Source organism: Neomonachus schauinslandi, chromosome 11 (assembly GCF_002201575.2).
Source record: "Neomonachus schauinslandi chromosome 11, ASM220157v2, whole genome shotgun sequence".
In the NCBI taxonomy this organism is placed as follows: Eukaryota; Metazoa; Chordata; class Mammalia; order Carnivora; family Phocidae; genus Neomonachus; species Neomonachus schauinslandi.
Genome location: NC_058413.1, coordinates 575,445 through 588,146, shown reverse-complemented (window position 1 = coordinate 588,146; position 12,702 = coordinate 575,445). Strand labels below are relative to the sequence as shown.

General features: G+C 65.8%; 3 protein-coding genes across 11 annotated transcripts in view; 1 reads left to right on the top strand and 2 right to left on the bottom strand.

Moving 5' to 3' along the window:
* Window positions 1-8,044, bottom strand: part of TSPAN4 (tetraspanin 4) — a 559,204-nt gene extending 551,160 nt beyond the window's left edge. For both annotated transcript variants that reach the window (XM_021690435.2, XM_021690446.2), the window contains exon 1: window positions 7,847-8,044. In XM_021690435.2, the coding sequence (XP_021546110.1) occupies window positions 7,847-7,883 (37 nt within the window). In that variant the 5' untranslated portion in view covers window positions 7,884-8,044. The remainder of the gene's footprint in view (window positions 1-7,846) is intronic.
* A 102-nt stretch (window positions 8,045-8,146) lies between these two features.
* On the top strand, window positions 8,147-9,820 carry POLR2L (RNA polymerase II, I and III subunit L). Its single transcript, XM_021690428.1, has 2 exons — window positions 8,147-8,308; window positions 9,488-9,820. The coding sequence occupies exons 1-2, from the start codon at window positions 8,214-8,216 to the stop codon at window positions 9,594-9,596; spliced, it is 204 nt and encodes a 67-aa protein (XP_021546103.1). The 5' UTR covers window positions 8,147-8,213; the 3' UTR covers window positions 9,597-9,820.
* Window positions 9,821-10,790: 970 nt separating this feature from the next.
* CD151 (CD151 molecule (Raph blood group)) overlaps window positions 10,791-12,702 on the bottom strand; it is a 5,234-nt gene continuing 3,322 nt past the window's right edge. For 7 of the 8 annotated variants that reach the window (XM_021690380.2, XM_021690409.2, XM_021690395.2 and 4 more), the window contains 4 exons: window positions 12,343-12,447; window positions 12,079-12,237; window positions 11,837-11,923; window positions 10,791-11,711 (listed from right to left, as the gene is read on the bottom strand). In XM_021690380.2, the coding sequence (XP_021546055.1) occupies window positions 11,523-11,711; window positions 11,837-11,923; window positions 12,079-12,237; window positions 12,343-12,447 (540 nt within the window). In that variant the 3' untranslated portion in view covers window positions 10,791-11,522. Of the gene's footprint in view, window positions 11,747-11,836; window positions 11,924-12,078; window positions 12,238-12,342; window positions 12,448-12,702 lie in introns of all 8 variants that reach the window. The other variant, XM_021690418.2, reaches the window with a different exon arrangement.

Below are 12,702 nucleotides of genomic sequence, written 5' to 3'. Positions count from 1 at the left end.
CCTCCGCCCCGCCAATCCGCGCCCGCCTCACCCGCGCACCCCTTCCCACTTCGCCGCACCGCCCTGCGGACCCCTCCCCTGCCCTCCCCTCCCAGCTGCGCAGCCCCGCAAATCCGACTGCTCCGCGGGCGCCGGCCAATCGCGGCCCCAGGGCGACGACCCGACCCCGCCCTGCCCCCGGCCGCTCCGCCCGCGCTGGCGCCCCTCGCTCTCGCCTTCCCCTGGCCCGGGAGGAAGATGCTCTCGAAGGGCAGGGGAAGCGTCGGACGGGGCCGGGGGCCTGGCGCCGAGGGCCAAGGCCCAGGCAGGTCTCAGCCCCCGGAACGAGCCCCCCCCCAGCCTTCCGCCGCGGCCCCACTGCCCCCCGCCGGGCCTGGAGACCTTCGACCGCACTCGAGATGCAGAGCGCTATGCAAAGGAAGGGTGACCCAGTTGCTTTCTGGTGATGACCTGGGGCGGCTTCGACTTGGGTTCCCCGCCCGGAGCTAGACAGCAACGTAGCCCAGAACACTCCCTAGGGTGCGCACTCTCCAGCAGCTTCTCCCACCTCCAGCCTGGGCGGGCGACTCCCGCTGGGACCCCGGAGCCCCCGCAGCTCACAGCTTGGATGGGAACAGGCCTCTGTCGGGACAGGAATCAGCCTAGGTTACCCACCCTGGGAGGAGAGCGGGGGCGGGGGTGGAGAAACCGCTCTGAAGGAGGAGAGGGGCTGCCCGAGAGGGGCTGGGGCAGGGAAGGGCAAGTGGGGAGGGTGCCTAGGAGGGTAGGTCACTCTGCAAGAAATGGGGAGGCTTTCAGACTCACAGGGAGGGGCCGGAACACACAAGAGGGCAGGGTGATCACTAGGCACCTGAAAACAGGCCCAGACCTCAACTCCCACGGCAGCTGGCTTGTTCACTGGGCCAGGGCGCGCTGACCCTCCCCTGGCCCTGCTTCTCCGGTTGAAGGGCCCGCTTCCCCAGCATGTGACAGTGCAGCCACACAGAACCCGGCACTGGTTTAATGCTCTTGAATTACTGATAAGTTTTGAGGGGGCCTCCCATTTCATTCTGCACCAGCCTGTGCTAGAAGTCAGACCCTGCACCTCCCAGACACATCCAGCCACACTCACGTGCAGAGGGGAGAGAGCTGGGAGGGAGAGGAAGAGGGGAATGGGAAGGAGAGGGGAAGGCGGAGGGGGACGCAGGGGTGCAGGGGAAAAGATACTGGCAAGGTGACAAATTGAGAGACTGAGTGGTGTGGGAGGCAGCAGGTTGGGGGGCGGGTGGTTGTGCAAGCAGGCTGAGCAGGACGGTCTGGAGGGCTGGGGGCCCAGCGAGGTCTGGCAGCCCTGCTGGGCCCTGAGGACCATTAGCATCAGCCCTCTGCTGCCCCCTGCAGGCCATTCCTAGACCAGCAGCTCAAGTCCTCAGAGCAGTGTCTGAATGCGGTCCCCCCCCCAGAGCAGAGCTGGCCCTGGCAGGGAGTGGGGACAGGAGAGTCCCAGAGGCCTTGCCCATGTCGCACGGCTGGCCAGCCTGGGGTTTCCCATGGCTCCCCTACCCTTTCCTCCCCCAAGTGTGCTCCGGTGTGTCTGGGCCCCAGGAAAGGGACACAACAGTGACCCCGTGGAGAAGCAGGCAGCCGAGGGCCCCCACCCAGGCCCTGCAGAAACCTCTGCCCACAGCTCTGCTCGGGGAACAAGTGGCACCATCCAGACCCCAGCGCCCCCTTGGCCCAAGTCAGCCAGCTCCACAGCCAGTCCAAGGGTGGACACTCAGGGATGTGCACATGTGAGAGCGTGGGCTCAGAGTGCAACTTGCAGCACATGTGGGCCAAGGGAGGATCCAGGCTGAGCGGGCCTCACCCCACCTCACCCCTATGCCCCACCAGATACCACCCCCCCATGCAGCACCCCTACAGGCCGGGGTCAGACACACTCAGGGAGGCACCACTGGGCCTCCAGGGACATAAATGAACCTGCTACCAGCTCATCAGCTTTGTCCTCCTCAAAGGGGGGGGGGGGGGGGGGGGGGGGAGGGGGGGGGGGTTGAGGAGCAGGAGGCTGTCTCCCTTTGGCCTGGCTCCCAGGGCAGGGCCTCTGGGGATGAGGAAGCAGGTTGACCAAGGCTGGGAGGAGAGCAGACATGGGCAGGACTCCCCATGGAGCCCCAGGCTCACCTCTCCACTCCATCATGCTGGAGTGGGGCAGGGAGGGGGGCAGAAGGGGAGTTGGCCTGGGTTCCCACCCTAGGCCCCAACACCCCCCAAATCATCCCATCTACAAAACCCTGCAGCCACCCACAGGTGAGCGGGAGAGTCTGATCTGAAATGAAATTGAAAAATTCATCCAAGGGTCCTGGGGCCAGCTGGAATGAGGACACAGGTGCATCAGAGCTGAGGCCAGGTGGGGGCCCTGTCAGATCAGGGACCCTGTCCCCAAAGTTCAACCTCTCCCTCACAGGAGTCCCCTTCCTCCAGCAGGTGGGGGCCCAAGGAGACACGTTCAGGAGATGGCATCCGGCTGGCTCGGACCGTCTGTTGCAGGACCAGGCGAGCATCCAGCTGGCAAGGCCCCTGGCCAGGAGTGGAAGAGCACACGAGGCAGCGCAGGTTGGCCCCACTGCTGCCCCACCAGACAGTGACATACCTGGGCTTGCCGCGGGAAAGAAGCCAGGCGGTGCTCGGTTCCCCTGAAGGTGAGCCAGCAGGTGGACCAATGGTCAGTGCAGCCAAGCCAGGCTGGAGCCCCGTGGGAGGAAAGATGGGCACAATGGAGCCCACACGTACCCTCTGCGGGGCTCCCAGAGGCTGGGCAGGCACCTCGGGGATGAGGAACAGCCCTCCACTCGGGACCAGGTCCCTGCAAGAGCTGGAGAGGGCAGCTGGGGGACTGGTAGGGGGGCACTGCCAGACTCAGGGGACCAGAACAGGGGCAGGGGGGTTCAAATAGGGCTTTGCCCCCAACCTTGGGTCACTCGTCCGGAGACGCCCAGGGAGGGAGGCGGGTTTGCACACAGACACAGAGACAGCACGCGTGGGGTCTGTGCGTACAGAGAATATACGTGTTCAGGGCATGTAGTGGTCATGGCATGGTCCCCAGAGGTCCGCCTTCGGTGTCCACTCCCCCCAAGATGCCCTGCAGCCCAGCCATTCCTGGGCTCCAAGCAGATAGATGCCCTGAGCCACCAACCTCACTCTCTCCCCACCGAGCTGGCTGGTGATGACTCACCAGGCCCCTTCCCCTGCCATCAGCATTCATGGGAGGATTCTGCGCTCCCCCACCAGCCAGGGCCTCTGAGGAGGGGACCCCAAGCTCACGGGCAGGGGGTGTCTGAAGGCATCCCAGTCAGGCCCCCACATCTCACTCCTCAGACCAGGTGCTCCTTGCAGCCCGGGGGTGGGGCAGGCAGTCTTCTCAGCAGCTCAAGGGCAGGAAGGGACTGCAGAGGTTCAAAACATCACCATGGCAGGTGTCCACGCCCCACACACTCATCCTCTCATGGGTGCCCACTGCGGCCAGTCCACCCTGACCTACGTTTGGGGCTGGCGAGAGGCCAGTGAGCAGACGGAGTTCTGCAGGTGACCTCATCCCTGTCCTCCCCAGAACCTCAGTGAGGAGAGGATGCACCTGGGAGCCGTCGGCAGTCCCTGTGCCCAGGGATGAAGCATCCAAGGAGGGGTTTCAGGCCCAGAAAGTAGCAAGGGCAGTGGGGGGAGGAGGAGGGTGGCAGTGGAAGGAACACACCTCATCCACTTTCCTTGATAAGCCCCCTCTCCAGGAGCTATGGAGCCCAAAGCCCACAGCAACATTCTAGAAGCTAAAAACCATGCATCATACCCCACCATGCCCCCACACCCCAAGACCTAGGCATCGGGGGGGATGGGCCTCCCAGGCAGGGCCTAAAGGGCAGATCCACCAGCAGCCCCCAACCCCCTTGGGCCCCCCAAAATGAGGAAGTCCCATAGCCAACACCAAGCCAAGGCTGGAGGAGACCACTGCCCAGCCACACTCGCAGCCCTCACCCCCAAGGCAGCCCATGGACCCTCCATGAATGACCTCTAGCCCTCCCGGCCCCAGAATGCTCCTCCGTGAGTCCAGAGCCTCCCACTCCCATCTAGGGCAGCCCAGACACAACCCTGCAGTTGGGGCAGGCTGCAGGGACCAGACAGGACCACAGCTGGCTCCGTCTCTCACCCAGGCCCGGCCTCCTCCAGGAAGCCTCCCTCCCCATTCTCTGTTCTGGGCTTCCTTTGAATGCAGGGTCTGACAAGCCTGCATCCCCCGGAATGGTACCTGCAGCAGGCAACAAGGACAGAGCTGAGGGAGAGCTCCAAGACAAGCACACCTACAGTCCTGGGCTGGGTCTTCTTGACTCTCCAGGGCTCTGGGGTGGCGAGCAGTTGGGGGACCCCAAGGGAGCAGAAGCCATGAGAAGGCCATGGGCACCTACCTGGCCAGACCACGGTCCCACTCAAAGAGGAACCACCCCAAAAGCCGAAACAAAGATGGGAGGTTGCCAGTGGCGTGGCGTACCCAGCTGAGAGGCAGCAGGGGCCTGGCCTGGGGGCACACACCCCAGCGGGGGCAGATCAGCGGGTAGAGGAGAACACAGCCACCTACCCGGGGCCCCAGGCAGGGCGGGCTCTGAGGCAGCTCTGAGGAGCCAGGGAGGCCCTGCCAACGCAAACAGTCCTGTGGTGTCGGCCTTCCTGCTGCTGATCCAGCCCTGCAGGCCCAAGGCCCACCCAGGCCCCCACCGTGGGGGAGGGGCGCACACACCCCCTCCCCCACAGAGCCAAGGCAGGGCCAGCTCCCCACAGCCAAACTGGAGCCTCCGGGGCTGGGAGACACCCACTCCAGGGGAGGGGCCCCCAGTGTCTCCTGGGCCCAGCAAGGCCAACCCCCACCTCAGGGTCTTCCCCCCTCATCCCTGCTCCTCCTCCCCCTCCCCCTCCCCCTCCGGTACTTCTCTGCTGGCGGTGGCAGTGGAGAGGACACCATCAGGACCCCGAGGGGGCTGCCTTTTCACCCACCACAGGCCCTGGGAGCACCCTGCCTCAGGCACCCACAGAGTGTGCCCGCCCGCCTCCAGGCCACCAAGACCCCTATGGAGCACGGCCACATGGGGCCCAGGCTGCAGGGCCGGCAGGCAGCGCTGTTCCCAAATGCCCTCAGCCCAGGCTTGTCCACAGGGTGGCCAGGGGAGGGCCAGCGGGCCTCAAGCATGCCTGCAAACACCACCAGGCCGGGACTACTACTGGTACCACAGGCAAGGAACCCATCTGACCCTGGGAAGGGGTCTTGAGCATGTGTGTTCTGGGACCCCCCCCACCCTGCACATCTACCCAAAGCAAGACGGGCTAGGGGCCAAGCCTGCACAGCCAGGATCGGGACCCTCCAGCTGGGCAGCTTCTGGTTCTACCCACACGGTACAGATGGAGAAACTGATGCCAGGACCCACGGGCAGGGTCCGCTGACGCCCCGTATACAAGGCAATGCTCTGGGCCAGAGCGTCTCAGCAGCAAAGTCTTGAACCGCCGAGCTCGCCTTGATCCCTGCCTGCCCTGCAGTGACCCTCTTCTGGCAGGAAACGTGGCTCACGGGTTCCCAACCACATGTGAGCACAGCCCTCCCTCCCTCCCTAAGCCTCCCGCCACTGGGGGCAGGATACCCCATTCTCGAAAAACTGGCACTCTCCCTCCCCGGAGGCCTGGGCCACATCTGTGCTGACACTGCACACAGAGAGGGGAAGCAAGGGCCCCCCCTTTCCTTGCAGGCAGGCGAGGCCCCCCCCGTCCCTACTCCCCACCAGTGCCCTGGGCCCCCATGTCTCCCTCCTGCCCACCCTGAGGAGAGCCAGGCCCAGGGCCCAGCTACTCCCCCACAACACACACAGAGGGACACGGCCATCCAGGGCAGAGGCAGGGGGCAGGGCTGACCTCTGAGGCTCCCAGTGTCCCCCGGTCAGGGCTGAGTGAAGACAGGGTAGAGACAGAGAAGAGGACCAAACACCCCAAGGGGCCTCGGCGCACACCTGTGTTGAGAGCATGCACACAGGCTGCGGGGAGGGGGGGCAGCCGTGATGCTCCCCATGCCCTCTCCCTGGAAATCAGGGAGCAGAGGGAGGAGCCCGGGAAGAGGAGGCCACCACCCCCCCCAAATCTACACACAGCTCACAGAATTCCAGGAATGTCAACTTGGCTCTGGCCAGGATTAGGGAGGGAGGCTCATTCCCCTCACTCTTTCGGAGTAAACAACTGCTCAGGGCAGGAGCATGGGTGGGGCAGGCCCTGGGCCCCTCCTCCAGGAAGCCTTCCACCACCACCCCCAGCTCCCTAAGGCCCACCCGCTCACAGCCTGGATCCCCTCCACTGTGTCCCTCACCTCCACCGTTGCCAGCAGCCTCTGCCGCTGAGCCTGGGTCTGACCCCAGGCCACTGTGACTCAAGGCCCCCTATCCTGTCCCTCTGTCCGGGGACAGGATGTGCGTCCAGCGGGGGGGGCAGCTGGGAAGGGAAGCAGCCTCACTCGTGGCTCTGCACGTGGCAGTGTGGGGGATGACAAATGCACTGCGCAGCCTGTCCGGGACCCAGGCAAAGGTGGGGGCACAAACTCCAGGCAGGGGGCAGCTCTGGCCAGCCGCACCCAGGCCCCAGGGAACCCTCTGGCTCCCTCCCCCTCAGCTAAAGCCAGAATCTATCATCCACCTGAGAGGGCGGGTAACTGATGCCTGGGACTCAGCACAGGCCCCACTCACCCCCAGCAGAGATCCAGAGGCCCCAGGCCAGGGAACCTGACCAGGCCCCTCCCACCAACACCCTGCCTAAGTCACAGGTGCCACATCCCCCCCACAGCCCAGAAATTTACCTCCTCCAGGGAGCCTTCCCTGCCTCTCACTGCACACTGATCTCCCCCCAGCCTCCAGCCCCGGGATCAAGTAGCTCACCTTACCCCATTTCCAGAGACACAGCCTCACCTTCCTTTAAATCCTCTGTGGCTCTTGCCCCATCACCTCTAGCCCTACCACCTGCTCTGGCCTTAGCACAAACTTGTGGCCTGGACCTGCCCCGCAGGTATGGCCTCCAGGCCTCCATCCAGGGGTTCCTTTGCCAGGATCAGTCCACTCCCTTACACACACTCAGGCTCACTCCTGGTAAAATCGTGCTCTTCAAGGTTCAACTCAAAAGGCACCTCTTCCATGACGCCCTCCCTGACCACCCTCTCCAGCCTCCGCCCCTTTCTGAGTCCTCAGAGGCTGGACGCCCCCAGATCACGGGTACCCAGCACAGCCTGGCCCGGGGTGGGTGCAGACCCCGCCCGCACCCCCTCCCAGACCCTTCCTCCGGAGGAAGGGAGGAGGGACGCGAGCCGAAGCGGATCGCTGGGGCGCTGCGGGGAGAGGAGCTGCCGCTGAGCCCGCCGCGCCCTCCCGCCGTCGGGGCTGCAGGTAACTGCCCGGCCGGGACCGACACCGTGCGAGCGAGCGGGCCGGGCCACGGCTGAGAACCGGACCGCCAAACTCAGCCCCAGAGATCCGCCCCCCCCGGGCGCGCGAGGGCAGGGGCTCCAGGCGGGGAGAGCCTTCTCCCCGGCCGGGCCAGGAGGGGCGGCGGGAAGGCTCGTCCGTGGCCGCCCGCCCCCGCTGGCCCCCGCCGGCCGCCGGCCAGCCCCTCTGTAATCCCCGCCGCGGGTCGCCGCGCCGCCGGTCCCGGCCCCGCCACTTGTTGCTGCGGCTCGGCTCGGGGCTCCAACTCCGCGCCGGCTCGGCTCGGCTCGGGCCCGGCCCCAGCCAGGCTCCGGGGCCCGGCTCGGCGGCTGCGGGGAGCGGGACCCTGGCGACATCCCCACCGGCGGGCGCGGTACCTGAGCGCAGTCCGCCCGCCGCGCAGCTGTCAGTCATGCGGACACGAGGAAGGCGAACCGCTGCCGTCGGGCCCTTTAGGTCCCGTTAGGACGCCGTAGGCCGGGACATACCAAAGCGGCGGACGGGGGGGCGCCGCCTGCTCCGGCCGCGGCCGCGCGGACCCCGGAACCCCCGGTCCGCGCGGACGGAACTCGACCCGGCGGGGAGCGGAAGGCGGCGGCACCGGGGCCGGCGGGGCCGGCTGGGGGCGGCTGGGGGCGGGACGGGACTCCCCCTCCCCCCGCGCCATGGACGCGCCCTAGGCGGGGCCGTCCGCGGCGGAAGCTCAGCCAGATCGGGCAGTGCGGGCGTTGCGCTGCTGCCGCCATGATCATCCCGGTCCGCTGCTTTACCTGCGGCAAGATCGTCGGCAACAAGTGGGAAGCCTACCTGGGACTGCTGCAAGCCGAGTACACCGAGGGGTGAGGCGCCGCACCGGGCGGGGGGGGGGCACCGGGGTCGAGGGGTCCTCGCCTGCGGGGGCGCGGGGCGACGTCTCGTTCGCGGGTCAGGGATTGCGGGACTCAGGGGCGGCGGTGGGGGCCCGGGGTAGAGGGGCCGCGATCTGTGGGGCGTGGGTGCAGGGGCAGAGGACGAGGTCGGGGGCCGCGGTGTGCAGGTGGGCTCCTGCTGGGTGCGGGGGCGAGGGAACGGCGGGCCGGGTCTCGGGGCCCTGGCCAGGCGGCGGGCGCTCGTACCAGACTCCAGGTGACGCTGCAGGGGCTTCCCCCGCCCCCCAGGCTCTCTCCCAACCCTCCTCTACTGACCTGCTCTCAGGAAAGCGTTGCCACCACCTCGCCCCCCCTTGCAGTTTAGGGAGAGGAGGGGAGTTGGGCGTCAAGCCGCCAGTATCTTGGCACTTGTAGGTGTCCTTTTGGAAAGTCGTGGCACCTGTCCACCTCAGTTAAGTGCTCTGCTTCCTCCTTGGCCACCTGCTCCCTAACCTCTCTCCGCTGTTAGACCCACACCCTGTCCCCCAAACCCTCTTGTCCTGTGGGACGTAGAACAAGCTTCCTGGCCACAGAGCCCTGAGTAGCGGGTTGTTCTGGGGGCTTTTTTCCTGTCCCTGCCCCTCAGCACTGCAGTCACCACCAGGTTTGTCTGAATCTCTGTTCCCTCGCACAGGTGGACTCTGGGCCCCTGTGTGGACAGTCCCTTGTGCTGATCACATTTGAACCCTGGGCCTGGGGTGTTTGGGGGTGAATCGGGCAGAGGCCAGGGCTGGGCTGAGTGCTCATGCCAGGTCTTGATGAGTCTGTTAGAGTGACCAAGTGTGAGTGAACGGCTGGAAGCCTGCACAGGACACCCCCCCGCCTCCCCCGCGAGATGCCGTGGGCAGGAACCAACCAACCTGGCCTCCTCTGTCCCAACTTGCCATCTCTGCACAACCGAGCGGTGCTGTGGGAATTTTCTGGAAGCCTTTAGGGGGACTGGGCTGGGTCCCAGGCACATTGACAACTCTAATTGGCTTGAGAAACGAGAGAGATGGCTTCCTGGAGAGACTTCCCTCCCTGACATGTGGCGGGGCATGCCGCGCAGGGCCCTCTGTCCCCCCAGGACTGCCTGGATGAACACGGTGTGGTCTGCTCCTCTCACCACAGGGATGCCCTGGATGCGCTTGGCCTGAAGCGGTACTGTTGCCGCCGCATGCTGCTAGCACACGTGGACCTGATCGAGAAGCTGCTCAACTACGCGCCTCTGGAGAAGTGACGTGTGGCGCCCGCCGCCCGCCGTGCTCACCCGGGGCGGTCGGCGCCTTGCCCCACTGCATCCTGCCCGCCGCCTGAGGGTGTGTCTCTGCTCTGGAAGGAACTGTCCAGTAAAGGTCTTTGTAGAACCATGAGCAGATCCTAACAGTTGGCCTGGCTTTGGGTGACTCCCTGCCTGCTGGTGTTTTTGTGTCCTGCCTCGTGCCTGAAGCTGCTTGGGGTGGACGTGGCTCTCGCTGCCCAGGGGGAGGGAGAGCCATCCAAGTGGCAGCCATTCAGCAGGGGTGGGGGGGTCTCCTTCTGGAGTGTGGGCTCTCACAGGTACAGACAGCCAAGAGCGCTTGGGTTTGGGGCTCCGGGACCCTGGCATGCCCACCCCCAGGTCCTGGGTGCTCTGTAGGCCAAGCACAGAGATCCTCACATCCTCTCCCAGGATATCAAGAACCAGATTTTCTGGGCCCTGAATAGAATGCCTGCTGTGGTCTCGGCGGCCCGTCCTGAGGGTCTTACTGCCAGAAGCTTCGAGGCTCCAAGCTCAGCAGGCCCCTTCCCTTGGCCAAGTCCCTGTGGAGGGGGAGAGGCAGTGCCCAGCCTCCACAGCCAGCCCTGAGGCCCTCACAGTGGGTTGAGGGCGGCCCTGAGGAGGCTCTGCTGGGTGTCAGGGTTCGCCAAGCTCCCAGTGCCCTGGGCATTAGCATTGAGTCCCTTGGGCCTGCCCAAAGAGCTATCTGCCAGGGGCTTCTGTCCTCTTGCAGCTCAGGCTGAGGCTTCGAGCCAGCAGCTATCACCCTGGACGGGAGTCCGGCAAGCCCTGGTGCCCTCCAGCAGGCAGTAGGCAGGAGTGTGTGGTTAGGAGAGGGAGGCAACTTTCTTTGGCACCTTTTTCAGGGCAAACGCTGCTGCCCGGACATGGGACATGGGGTCCTCTGAGGGCCAGTGAACAAACCTGCTGCGGGGGCAGGGGGAGGTAGGGTCTGCCCAGGGTATGGGTCCCGCAGAGCTCGGGCCTCTCATGTCGGGTCCCAGAGGCTGCCCCCCGCCTTCCCTAATGGCTACATGGGCCAGAAGGGCGTTTGGAAACAAGCAGGTCCAGGCCATTTGAGGTCTCCATTGCCTCTGGGACGCTCTGGCCCTGCCACCACTTTTCTGTCCCAGAATGGGCAAGGTTTTTCTGCTTCTCAGCCTGCCTCAGTGTCCCTGTGACTGGCCTCCTCTCCCTGGAGTCCTTTCCATCCTTGGCTCACAGGTGGCTGCCCTGGAGCACCAGGATGTGCCGTCCTGGCCCCTTGTCCTGGCACTAGGTGGGTGGTTCTGTCCACCCTGCTGGGGGGGGAAGGCCCTGAGGACCAGGACCCTGTCTCACGGACACAGCTAAGCTCACACGTCTGTTCCACAAACATTTATTGAACGCCTATTACGTGGCACAAGCAGTTTTGGCATTTGTGATACAGCAGTGAATAAAACCCACAAGCCCCCCGCTTCTGGGAAGGGGACAGGACAAGAGCAAGTGAATTGCAGCCTTTCAGTGGGGAGAGTGGTGGGGAAGTCCCAGCAGGGCCTCAGGGCAGCCGGGTGGGGGAGGGCAGCGGCACAGGACCCGCAGGACAGGGCTAGCTTGGCTTTCCCGGGAGTGGGCTGGGGGTCTTGGGCCCCGTGGCGGGCATATTCCCAGGCTCTGCCCCACCCAGCAGTGCCCCCCTCAGGCTTGCCCTGACCACCATGAGGGGGTGTGTCCAGGGGTCTGGGAGCACCCGAGGGTGGGCCAGCCCCTCTGGCTGAGCGCAGGGAACACCCCGAGACCCACCCCCCCCCCCAGAAGTACTGCTTCCCTGCTGTGGGCGGTGGAGGGGGTGGGGTGGAGTCTCAGGCCTTTGGTCTGCAGAGAAAGGCACTTGCAGCTCCCTCTGAGGGTAGGGGTCCCCAGAGGTCACGTGATGGCATGGGGGGTGCACAGGGGCTTGAGAACAGCCCCTCCCTGGCAGAGTGGGGAGGGAGCAGCGTCCTGGGACCCCAGCTCCCTGGCCCTCAGTAGTGTCAGCTCGTAGTCAGGTGGCGTGAGGCTGCGGCCCGCGTGGGCACCGTCAGGCATGCTCAGTAGTGCTCCAGCTTCAGGCTCCTGTACAAGCAGCACGTGAAGATCATGCCGAAGACCTGGGGCACAGGGCAGCGTGAGCGCAGCACAGCGCCAGCCCCATGGCGTCCCCTGCACCCACCAGGGCCTGTCCCGCCCCATCCCCGCACCTGCACGCAGCCGATGCCCACGCCCACGGCCCCGATGACCCTCAGGTGCTCCTGGATGAAGGTCTCCAGCTTGGTGATGCAGCCGCCCTGGCAGGGTAGGGGTAGGGGCACTGAAGGCGGGCGAGTCCAACCCCCCTTGGGGTGTGACCACCCCAGCCCCCCCCACCCCCCCACTCCCGGGGCATCCTGGGCCCCTGGCTCCTCAGCCCCTCCCCAGGGAGCCCAGGCGCCTGCCGGCCTACCTCCACCTTGTAGATGTTGGAGGCGTGGTCCCGCTGCCCACAGCCCGGCACCAGGGTCTTGCAGCAGCTGTCGGGAACCACGCGGCCGCCGGCCTGGCCCGAGCGGATCCACTCGCTGTCCCGCCAGTCTTGGGAGTTGTTGCTGCCACAGCAGTGGAACTGCAGTAGGAACACGGCCCGGCTGAGCCCCCGTGGCAGGGAACCCCCAGAGGTCCGGGGAGGCCCGTGGGGGTGTGCACACATCCCCACTGCGCCACCACCCACCTCCTGTTGCAGCTTGTCCACAGCACTGGTCACGCCCTCGTGGCCTGGCTGGTGGTACCGCTTGCTCATGGTGTCCTTCAGGTTCTCCTTGAGCTCGGTGTTCAGCTGGGGGTGAGGTGGTGACAGCTCCAGCTGCACAGTCTCAGACCCCCCCCCCAGGTGGGACAGGTGGAGGCAGATGCAGATGGGGAAGAGGTTCAGGGAGGCCTCCAAGCAGCACTAGGGCCCAATGCTGGCTGGGGAGAGGGGGCTGGGCTGGGAGAGTCACCAGGTGGCCATGGACAGGGTTGGGGACAGGGAGGGAGCTCCAGATCCCATGGACACTTTCATCCCTGCTGTCAGTCCCCACAGTGACCCAGC